Raw genomic sequence first — 12315 nt, 5'->3', positions numbered from 1 at the left:
CTTGTGTCAGCTCACATCTCACTTGCAGCTGCACAAAGCATTTGGCACCACTTTTATCTCCCTCATTACATGTGTTTGCCAGCTCCGTATCTGCCCGTTCACACAACTGCTCTCGCTCTCTGACACACACACACACACACACACACACACACACACACACACACACACACACACACACACACCCACACACACACACGCTGTGGGGCTGCGGTTTTGAGGCAGCTATGACACAATCCAGATTCTTTTAGCTGCCTAGAGGAAGGAAAATGTGTTTTGTGCAGAGCTATTTCTCTCAGAAGTCCAGATTTTCCCTGCCTAGTTGCTTTGATCCACATGGCACAGTGGAGGTGGAGTGGGGGGTGGGGCTTGTGTCAACAGTCTTATGTTTCAGCTGGAGGGCCCGGCAGACCCCCGAGGTGTCACTCACTGTTCTCTGTCACTGCTGCGGCAGCTGGACCGCTACGTGGCGCTGTCACTCGCTCTGCCCTAACAACAGCCGTAGAATTACACCCGTGACACCAAAACACACTTGCCTCACAACAGCTTTTATGGAGTGCGACTTGAAGTCAAGACACATTTGAATAGAGCCTCCAATGGACTGTGGTCAAATATCGAGTGTTGTGGTGGTCTAATTCTACCAGCATAGTGATTTGTTTCTTTTAAAGAAGAATGTGTGAGCGTGATGGGATGTAATAATAGAAGAGGTGTCGGAAGCCCGAAAGTTCAAATGTGTAAAAGAGGGAGAGGGAGACTCTGAGATAGACTCAGTGATCAATATCCTGCACATTATCTTGAATCTATGGAAACCTGAGGGGGCAGTGAGAAAAATAAATAATCCGGTGATCTATTTTCTCAGTCTATTCTACATCATTTCCTCTCTTGTGTTCATGACTTAAGAACAGGTGAGGGAAAAGGCTTTTGCCAGGATAATCTTTGTCAGTTCCTGATTTGTTTCCATTTGTGAAGCAGGTGGAACAAAACGTTTTGGCAGGTGCTTTTTGTTGCTGTAGGTGTATTTCTTCATTCCTTCTAAACACAAGGTACATATATACTGTGTTAGAAAGTTACTTACATTCAAATTCACCTGGAAGAAAATATGAATGCTTTTAGTCCTCTTTAGATCGTGTGGTATCGGTGCACTTGATCCTCTTGTGGCGGATATGAGTATTACAACAACAAACCTCTTTTTTTTCCCCCACCTGCTTTCCTAGGTAAAAAAAAGAAATGAAATGAGATAAAAAAATTATCCTGGCCAAATTGTTTCTATCAGTCGTAAAAAAAATGGAACACCAGAATTTGTTTTCTCACTTGCCTCTCAGAGCTTCCGTACGAAGCAGTGGAACTGAGGACGACCAGAGGATGTGCAAACAGAAGAGAAGGGAAAATACCTGGTACTAGTGTGTAGAACACATTTTCTTTATCACATTACAATGTAATGCTTACTATGGAAATGACTTTAATAAAAGCCATACATGGTTGGCTTTAATATCGATCTTCTATTGAAAACATTGAATACCCATTTTTTGTCAATTACAGGTTGTAGTTAGAAGAGAGTTGGTCTTACTGGTAGATGTCTTTTCTCAGCACAGTGCGGGTCAGGGGGTTATCAGCCTGAGGAGCCATGCTGAGGGAGCCCAGCTTTAAGACCAGGGTGTCCTCTCTTTTCACCTGGGGCTCTAGTGGGACACACATACACACAATCACCCAGGGGCCACTTTATTAGGTACACCTGTACAATCCACTGCAATCCAAAGAAACAGTTCTGCCTTAAATTCTACCTCGTATATAAATGTTTTTGCGGAGCGTTGTTTCTGATTTTATTATCTATTATTGAGGATGTAGTTTCCAGTAGTGTTGTACCGGACTACATTATATTAAGAGATGTCTAATTGTTTTGTCCTCTCTATTTATATACAGCGGGTAAAATAAGTACTGAACACATCGCCATTTTTCTCAGTAAATATTTCTAAAGGTGGTATTGACAGGGCATTGGTTACAGAATGATTTCTAAACTTCTGAATGTTCCAGTGAGCACTGTTGGGGCCATGATCCGGAAGTGGAAAGAACATCATTTCACCAAAAACCGGCCACGGCCAGGTGCTCCTCGCTAGGTTTCTGACAGTGTGAAAAGAATTATCAGAAGAGTTGGCCAAGAGCCAAGGACCACTTGTGGAGAGCTTCAGAAAGACCTGGAATTAGCAGGTACAATTGTTTCAAAGAAAACAAGTAATGCACTCAACCACCGTGGCCTGTATGCACACTCACCACGCAGGACTCCACTGCTGAAGAAAAAGCATGTTGAAGCTCGTTTAAAGTTTGCTGCACAACATTTAGACAAGCCTGTGAAATACTGGGAGAATAGAGTCTGGTCAGATGAGAGCAAAATTGAACTCTTTGGATGCCATAATACACCATGTCTGGAGGTCAAATGGCACTGCACATCATCCCAATGTGTGGGGCTTTTTGTCAGCAGACGGCACTGGCAAACTTCATATAATTGAAGGAAGGATGAGTGGAAAAATGTACCGAGACGTTCTTGATAAAAATCTGCTGCCATCTACCAGGATGATGAAGATGAAACGAGGGTGGACATTTCAGCACGACAATGATCCAAACACACAGCCAAGGAAACTCTCAACTGGTTTCAGAGAAATACAATAAAGCTGCTAGAATGGCCCAGCCAATCAGCTGACTTGAATCCATTGGAAAATCTATGGAAAGAACTAAAGATCAGAGTTCATAGAAGAGGCCCACGGAACCTTGAGGATTTGAAGACTGTTTGTGTGGAAGAATGGGCCAATACCACACCTGAGCAATGCATGCGCCTAGTTTCTCCATACAGGAAGCTGTCATTACCAACAAAGGCTTTTGTAGGAAGTATTAAATACATTTCAGTAAGCGTGTTCTTAATACTTTTTCCCTGTGTCATTCCAATTTATTACACATAACTTATTTTCTGAACTTATTTGTTTTCTTTGTATGCGTGGATTACTTGGGTTGTTACCGACATCTGGTGATTTCATGTCAATAGCACCTTTAGAAATAGATTTACTGAGAAAAATGGTGACGTGTTCAATACTTATTTTACCCGCTGTACATGAGGGGGGCAGAACATTAGACAACACCTCTCAATAAAGTGCAGTATACTGTGTATATATGAAGCACGTTTATCCTACATGCACAATTTTGCAAATGCTTAAACAAATGTGAACACCCACAGTGCACATGATACACAAACATACGCAAATAATGTGGGACATGAAGACAGAACACTGCCTTACCACTGTTAGTCATTACTACAGACAGACAAGGATTTGGTATTCTGTAGGAGTGTATAAAACTGTGGTCTGTTCTTCAGGACCTCAACTGTTTCTCATAGCAAATGTCTAATGTGGTGGCTCTGCTATGTCTGGTCGGCCATGACGGGGACTTTCATACCGACACCACAGACTAGAGGAATCAAAAACACAGCTTGTGACCTAACACTGTCCCATTGTTTGTTTTCCATGTGAAAAAAAACACAAGCGAGCGTTCAACAGCGACAAGATCTCGTCTAACCTGACGCCGCGTGTTTGTTCGGCGACCCGGGGCAGAAGACCCGGATCACGCTGGTGTTGATGTACATGAGAGGCAAACACCGGGAGGTTAGAGTGTGGCTTCTCATCGGCTGACCGGCCGACTTCCCGCGCTCCCTGTAGCGTCTTGGTACCGTGGCCTGAAAAGACATCAACATTCAGAATTCATAAGATCTTAATCATGAGGTTTGTTGTTTTAATGGCTGTTTCAGATGGCAAAAAAGTCAATAAATCCTCATCATGGAGTAGCCTAGCAAACTGCAAGAAACGTGAGTTTCCTTAAGAGTTCAAGGACAATTTGTAATTATAAATGCCAAATGATTTTAAAATGATTTGATATTTTGAGTTCATCTGACTGAGACTATAAACCTACTGTATATCCCTCAGTTTCCCAAAGTACTGCAAAAATGAATCTAACAAAGCATTCAATGTGGACATTTATTTATGCACACATAAAAATGAAAATATAAATGATTCGTTGTTGAGAAGCCTTGAGATGCTCCAGGAACTGACAGACACTGTTCCCCTACCTGGAACACCCCCGCTACAGTAGCCAGTAAGGGACAGGACAGCACCACATCGAAGGGCTGAGCTGTCAGCAGGATCTCTCTCAGGTACTGAGGTGAGCTGTCCGCCAGAGGATCCGTGGTCAGCCGCTGGCTGGCGGTGGTGGCGGCGCCGCCTCGCGACGGCCGCTCTGGCCGACTGGTGAGTTTGTGACGGACGTTTTTGGTGACGGCCTGGGTGTACGTGATGGACAGGAAGCCGTGCTGCTGGTGGGAGCCCTCCAGGACTTTGGCTGCAGTCTGGCCGGCGGTCAGACGGAAGAAATCACACTGGTGATTCGTATCATTGCACAGAGCAACAGACAAAAAACGGTTCTGTGTTGTTTCGGTCTGATTTCTTGGCTGACATTTAAGCCTGGCTAATAACAACAACATACCTCTTGACTTTATACTATCAATACATTTTGAGTAAAAATTCTCCAATCAAGTGACTTATCTAAAATCTTCATCAGAATACTGGGCCAGGGAAAAGACTTAACCTCAGCCAAAAAAACAGACCCCTGTGGTACACAACTCTAACAAGCCAAGCTGAAGCTACTAGCTAAAAAGGGTTTGAGAACAAATGTGTTTTGTATAGTAAGTTAGATCTACAAACTTTATGAGAAGCAGAAAGTCTTATAAAAGCAATTGACAGACTGCAGCTGAACTCTGAGGAGGAATTATTTCAGATTGATCAGATTTCCAACCTTATGGGTGATTAGCAAAGCGAATGCAGGGTAAAAATCCCAGAGTAGAAGAAAATAATCTCCAACTGTTGCGTGATTAAAAGAAAGGCAGATCTGCTTAAAACATCGCTGTAAAGTCTGCAAATACATCCAGTAACAGTGGACTTTATAGCTGCTAAGAAAGTGATTTATGTCTATGTGTAAATGTCTAAAAGCATAACATCTGCACCATTTCTTAGACCTTCTGTAATAAATGTCAGTAAATACAAACAAAAAACATGTTTAGAGTACATTCCTCAGAGTTCAAGTGTGTTACATAAGTACCCGTAGAGGTATTTTCCTTCAAAGCCCTGTGTAAATGATGTCATATATTTGTCACTGTTACCATGACTTTAATTATATAAATAATAAATAATTTTGAAAGCAACATTATAACAACTGTTCTCTGAGGAGCACACGGAACCTGTTTGAGCCACTGTTACTGGAGGTTAGGCAGGGTCAGCTAAAAAGGAGAAGAGCCGGATTCTTACAGGAGGGAAAAAGCCAGAGAAGTGGCTGAAAGATTCTTGCTTGCTGACGGGTCGAACCAACACAGTGCGTCTGTTCAGCTTGTCAGTGCAAGAGAGCACCACTCCTCCACAGCCGCCCGAGCTCCGAACACCCTCCTCCGAACTGGAGGTGAGGAGAGGAAAGGACAGAGGAGGTAGGAGAGGAAAGGACAGAGGAGGTAGGTGCCGAAAGGGACAGAGAAGGCAAGGAGTCACAGGGATGGGGGCAAAGAAGATAATGATTTAAATACAGATAGAGAGGAATAGGGAAAAAAGGACAGAAAAGCATGAAACCTCAAGATCACTTTGGAAAAATGAAATATAGAACTGATTAAAACCAAAAGGAGTAGCACCAGCTTGAACATTGTGGAATGGTCTTATACGATTCAGTAATAACTACAGCATTAAAGCAGCTGTTGCATTCTGGGATGAGCAGTATGTTGAATGTAAAAAGTAGGCTACAATTTAAAAGCCCTTAAAATCCCCAACCTGTAGATAAATGCTGTTGACAAATCTCATCAAATAATCTAGTGTACATTATCTAATGCTTAATTCAATAATGTAAACTCTGCTGTATCCAAACAACCCACAATGTGTCAAATATCACAGTTTGGTCAGTGCTCCTCTATGTTTAACATGCAATGTTTAGCGTCTGTATGCGACGCACCGGGCTGAAACTTATTACACGCTCAGAACAACTGACAAGAGCCAGACACCCCGGTGAGAGTGGTGATGGATGGTCCACACAAACACAGACTCCTGGACAAGAGACAGCTGTTCTTTACACACGTGAAAAACTTAAAGTAAACGTTGACATTTTTTGTTAAGTCAGTTGTTAGTGTCGTTTGTCACGTGAGTCGTTAGTGTCATTAGTCACGTGAGTCATTAGTCATGTAAGTTGTTGGTCAGGTGAGTTGTTTGTGCCGTCGGTCACATGTTGTTAGTGACATTAGTCACGTGACTCACGCTAGTCGACTTGACTCGTTTGTCACTCGGTATTCACGCGAGTCCTTAAGGTCCTGAGCTGTTAGTGCGATTGGTCACGAAATTTGTTGGTGTCGTTAGTCAAGTTGTTGGTTCAGTGAGTTGTTGTTGTCGTCGGTCATGTTAGTCGTTAGTGACATTAGTCACGTGACTTCATGGTAGTCACTAAACGACTTGACTCGTTTGTCACTCGCTAGTAACGTGAGTTTAGTGTCGTGAGCTGTTGTGTAATTGGCCACAAGATTTGTTAACGTTGTTAGTCATGTAGTGTCGTTAAGTCATGTGACTCACGGGAGTCGCTAGAAACTTGACTCGTTTGTCACTCGCCAGTCATGTGAGTTGTAAAGACACTGTGCATGTAATCAGAATCTCTTTAACGAGCGTATTTTGACACGGCGGGCCTGACACTTCCAAAACGGACATTAGACAGTTACCTAAATTGTCACAGTTTAAAGCTGAGGAGTACTGACCAACCGCTGGTGTGAAACATTGCAGTGAGAATATGCTGATCCAACACATTACCATGCGTTAGGTACCAGTATAAGACCATCCCCAGAATAAGAATCATCAACAAGAGAATGGAGGCCCATGTCCTAGTCTCCTCCCACACACGCACACACACAAGAACGCTTGTCACCAGATTTCATTGGCTTGATTATCCAGCCAATCAGAGCCACTGGAGAGACAGGGGAATGTTATGCCGTAAATTGCAATTATGGAAGTTTTAAGGTGTATCAATTTATCACATTCGAGCACACCTTGCGTTATAGCCCAAAACAATGCTTTTCATTTATTTTCCTGTCTGTCCAGCATGAGCAGAGATGAGTGGCCTTGATTGGGAGCAGCAGAACGGCAGAGGCACAGTGTATACAGGCCTAAGGGCGGTTGCTATGTCTGGTTTGGGACAGACAGGAGCCTCACCACGGCTGTCTCCTTGCACTGCAGAATGAGTCCTTCATAGTGGTCAGAGTGAAAGCCCTGCCCTGGCCTGGAGAGACACACAAGGCCACGCTTAACTTGGGCAGCTGGGAGTACTCGTACTGTTGTGGCAGGGGACTGATGATATCTCTTTAATGGCTAAATTACATTCAGATAAGCAACCCACACGCTAATACTAACAGTTTCACCAAACTTGCAGCAGCGGAGGCACACATTGAGACTTAGATGCAGGTTCATTATGTATGGAAAAGTGACACTACTATTATATTTTAGACCGTGCTTTCAGATAATAATCAAAATGCAACATGCGTATTAACATGGGGAACTTATATGAACATAAACCAGGTGATGCATGATTAGTTTCTGTGACAATCGATTTCCTTTTTTTTTATCCGTAAGAAGCAGAAGGCACCTGTAAAGCAGACATTAAAAAGAAGTTAACGGTAAGATGGACACAACAATCATCACTCTGCTATGCAGCACGACACAAACACTATGCTACAGTATAAAACACAACACACACAGAGTTGTAAAAATGACTGTAGAATGCCAAATCGTGCGCAACACATGTATGGCAAAAAGTTTCACACAATGGGAACGGTTCAACGCCATCTGCATCATATCTCTTACGCCCCCCAGCAGGATACTGAGAGCTCATTGAGAGAAGGCAACTTTCTGTGTGAATATCTCTTTTGTAATCTCTGTCTCAGCTGTAAGAGTGACTAATACACATGGACCCCCCAAGAGCTCTTCGTTTCTCCCCCCCCCCCCTCGGTTCCAATCCAGCCATCCTTCGCTCCGAGCCATTTGGGGAACAGCTGGAAGACATCAGCTCCAATCTGTGTGAGCTGCTTCTTGGAGCCAATAAGGGTGAACTGTCACCGGCCGTCCTCTCTCTCTCTCTCTCTCTCTCGGAGGGGTGGAGCACCGTTGCTAAGGAAGACCTGGCTAAAACAAGGAGAAGAAGCAGCTTCCTAATTTCTAATCTTCCCACTGGAAGGGAAGTTGTTCACCTCTCCTCCATGATTAGAGAGCCCACACACCTACGGCTTCCATGAGCGCCCACCCTTTTCTTTTTTGGTCCTATTTTGATACAATCAGAGATTCAATTATATATATTCACCTCACATATTTGCCGGCCCTATCTATTATTCCATTCATTTTCCAGCAGTGAGACAGCCCGAGGCCAGATGAGACGTTTTTTCTCTGACAGGCTCGATTTAATCGGACCCGCTGCACACAAATAACATGGGTTGGGTGATGACATACCTAACAATTATCTGCTCAGAATGATTAATATGGACCCCGACCCCAGTGGGCTCTCTTGTATAGGTGGACGATACAGATTAGAGTGGGCCAGGAGCCCTAAACAGCCATGACTAGAACCTGGCTTGGATGATGGAGTGCCTCCTTCTGCCAGAACTTTGCTCAGTTTAAAAAGTGTGTTGAGACCACGTTGTTAAAAGCACATTAAACTGAAATAACCTAGAAATAAGTAAATTGACCCATTATCTACTTAGGGAGTCATAGAGGTCTACTAAAGAGATTACGGGTTGGCTCTGTCTCAGAAGCAATTGGACACACACCTGTGGCGAGCAGAGCAGCGTGATGTAACAACCCGAGACACCTTTACGTTCTAGAGCTGTCTAACCACTGACACTGTCCTGGCTTAGGTTGATTCTCCGCACTGGGTGGAAAACATGTGGCCCGGTCATAAATCAACCGACTGCACGAAGACAGGGAGGTCTGCAAGACGCTAGTCAGTTCAAGACGATCGCTGAGTACACGGGTGAGCTGATTTTAAAATCTGGCAAATCACAATCTGCATCTATTATCATATCAGCGGCTAGTGCATCGATTGCTAATGACGGGGTTTAGTACGGGCCCAGGAAGGCCCTGCTTCCCTTCACTGGCTGGCTCGATCCAGTGAAGGAGGGACTTATGGGAACACGTCTACTCGGGCACGTAGGCACACAGACCCGAAAAAAAAACACGCGCAACATGCCGGAGCGTTAGAGATCGCTGTTTCATTATCTCCTCAGACGGAGACAGAGGGAATTGCCTCCTGCTAAAGTGGTCCCTTCCCAACGGAACAAGACCTCAGGCACGTACACGCTCAGAGCCGCTGACTCCATCGCGGAGGTATGTGATCGAGGCAAGATGGAAGAAATACAGGAAAAAATAAGTATTTTGATATTGAACTAAGGCCGCCCTTTAATTGATGGGAATGACCTGTGTGTAGGGTGTGGGAAAAAAATCTTTTTTACAGCTTCAATTCCCCCATGCTGCATGTTCTTTCATAATTTCAGAGCTAAATTATCCCATTGGAACTTGACATGGGGAGAGATTACTGTAAGGATGCAGTGGAACATCGCCCAGTGGTTTTCCTCCCCCACAACATGTCGATGTTTCTGTGAATCGATTCAGACACTGAGACAGACCCAGAGTAAATGCAGTAAGACGCACAGTACGGACTGAGCTCTGCGTCATGAGTCAGCGTTGGGTCAGCCCTGAGCCCGTTCAACGCTTGTCTAGTTGGTTTCTGCCCGTTAGTCCGTCTGCAACAGCTGTCTGGAAAGACAATGGCGATAACCCAAAATCACCCATGTGAGCACAAGTGGGAACAGATAAAGTGTCAGTGGTACTGGTGGTGAAGTGCGTGTGTTTGGACGGTGACAGCAGAAGTGAGCGGGTGCAGCAGGGTGACCTGGTGGACAGACAGACAGACAGACCTTGATCTGGAGGCATCTGCCTGTGCCAAATGATTTCAGACCTGGCTCACAGACCGTAGATAAGAAGTGGATGTAGTTTATGGGGTCAGATTAGTCTCAATAATTGCAAATGCACACAGAAAGACTTACAAATGCAAACAGAAAGATTCACAAATGCGCACAGAACAATTCACAAATATATTCGATTTACAAATGCACGCAGAACAATTCACAAATACATTCCAATGCACAAATAAATAAATTACGATTTATATAAATGTAAAAAAAAATCACAAATATATTTCTGCATTTGTATGTATTTGTTTGTGGATTTGTATGTATTTCTTTGTGGATCGCACTGCATTTATTTGTAAATCGCTTCACATTTGTTTGTGGGTATTATGAGACTCCCCTGACGCCGCTGGATTCACAAATGCGTTTTTTTCAACATAGACCTGTCTGTAGCCAATCAGATGTCAGCCTCATTTTCAACCAATCACATGAGCGCAGCTCCCCCCTCCCCTCCCCACGAGACTGCCAGCTTTGTTGAATCAGGAAATAAATATTGTAGCCGTCTGTGTTCACCCAGAGCTCTACATTACCTCATATCAGTAGAGACCGGACCAAACTATATGTATAAATGTTATTTCGGAGTCCCTTTTTGTTGGTTTATTGCCGTTAAATCACAGCCAAATCACTTTATGTTGTGTTCATACAGCTGTGGTAAACAGCCGACGTGTGGCTTGCTAGACACAGTGAATACAGCTCGATGAAATCCACGGAGCTCCTCCGGACTATGTTATGAACCAGACATGACGGCGTTTAGTTCCCCGTGATATCTGGGACTTCCACAACACATACTAAGCAGAAATAGAGGTTATTTTTTCCACAGTTGACGGCGGACAGTTGAACGGCTTTCAGGGCGATAAGCCGCGCCCCCTCTCCGGCGCTCCAGCGCGATTCACCGATTCACGCGAATGAACACAAATAGTCCCCCGGCGAGACAGGCGGCGCAAATAACACGATTAACGCGGCGCGAATCGCGTTTGGTGTGAACGCAGCATTACGCTGGCAGCCTCGTGGCCTCATTGTTTGTACCATATGGTTTACACACACATAGTTTGGTCCAGTCTCTGAATTGTTCTGCGTGCATTTGTAAATCGAATATATTTGTGAATTGTTCTGTGCGCATTTGTGAATCTTTCTGTTTGCATTTGTGAGTCTTTCTGTGTGCATTTGCAATTATTGAGACTGATCTGACCCCATAGTAGTTGCCGTGACGTTACCCATAGGTTCGTCGACTGCCATTTAGAATGCGATTTGGCCGTTGCCATCTAGGATTACGTCTGTCGCCATCTTGGCTTTTCGCAACCGGTCAATGGGAGTTAGTTACCATATTTGGAATGCAGAAGGGTGATGTAGAGACGGTGTGTACGACTCTGGTAGCAGCAGCGACCTAACAATCACAAAGTAGCCCCGCCCTAAAGCATCCTCTGCTTTATGGTCTGTTTGACTCTAAATGGACCATCATTTACTAAATGAACATCATGCTGTATTGAAGAAGACTTGAAACTAGAGATTGAGACCATAAACTCATGTTTACAATGTTTACTGAGGTAATAAATCAAGAGAGAAGTAGAGTCATCTTCTCATAGACTTCTATACAACCAGAGGAGTCGCCCCCTGCTGGTCAGCAGAGAGAATGCAGGTTTTTAGACACTTCCGCATCGGCTTCAGAACCGGAGGTTGCCGCCTGAGCTGGATGCATATACGTGTTGTACATGTATGCGATGTACTCTACCTGCATCTGTGCTGGTCGATGTTGAAGCTGCCAACTTTACATTTGATCTTTGTATAAACATCCTGGACATCCACTGAGGCACTCAGGTCTTCTAGTTCGCAGATGACACAGATCTCTAACAGAAACACACAGAAAATAATGAAGTGAATCACAGTGGAAAGACACTCATTAGGCAACTTCATTGTTGATGTCCTCTGTTTTTGTTGAAGCATGCCGTATGGCCATCATTGTGCTTGGCAGATGTAGCTGAACTCGGAGCTCGAGGAAGCTCCAACTGTGTGAGTGAAAATCATTCCAGTGGGCAAAGACCTGCACTGTATCTAACCCTGTAGAGGTCCAGCCTTTGGTCCTGATCCAGCTGTTCATGTAGACTCTTCTGTGTGTGTGTGTGTGTGTATGTGTACAGTCATTAAAATGTACATGCGTGCGTGCCCCAGTGTACCTTGTGTGCAAACAAACCCGCCCACTTCAGGCGACGTGAGTAAGCCTCACAGGCGGACTGATTCACTTTGTACCATGCCGAGCC

At 44.3% G+C, this 12315-nt stretch overlaps 1 protein-coding gene across 2 annotated transcripts in view; it reads right to left on the bottom strand.

The window, feature by feature from the left end:
- Nucleotides 1-12315, bottom strand: part of vps13b (vacuolar protein sorting 13 homolog B) — a 339886-nt gene that overhangs the window by 148520 nt on the left and 179051 nt on the right. For both annotated transcript variants that reach the window (XM_079164264.1, XM_079164265.1), the window contains exons 27-31: nt 11790-11904; nt 7260-7326; nt 4106-4381; nt 3559-3715; nt 1565-1676 (exon numbers count right to left, since the gene is read on the bottom strand). In XM_079164264.1, coding sequence (XP_079020390.1) covers nt 1565-1676; nt 3559-3715; nt 4106-4381; nt 7260-7326; nt 11790-11904 — 727 coding nt within the window. The remainder of the gene's footprint in view (nt 1-1564; nt 1677-3558; nt 3716-4105; nt 4382-7259; nt 7327-11789; nt 11905-12315) is intronic.

The sequence above is a fragment of the Pholis gunnellus genome (assembly GCF_910591455.1).
Source record: "Pholis gunnellus genome assembly, chromosome: 8".
Taxonomy (NCBI): Eukaryota; Metazoa; Chordata; class Actinopteri; order Perciformes; family Pholidae; genus Pholis; species Pholis gunnellus.
Note: the sequence above shows the minus strand (reverse complement) of the source record. Positions and strands in the feature narration are given on the sequence as shown.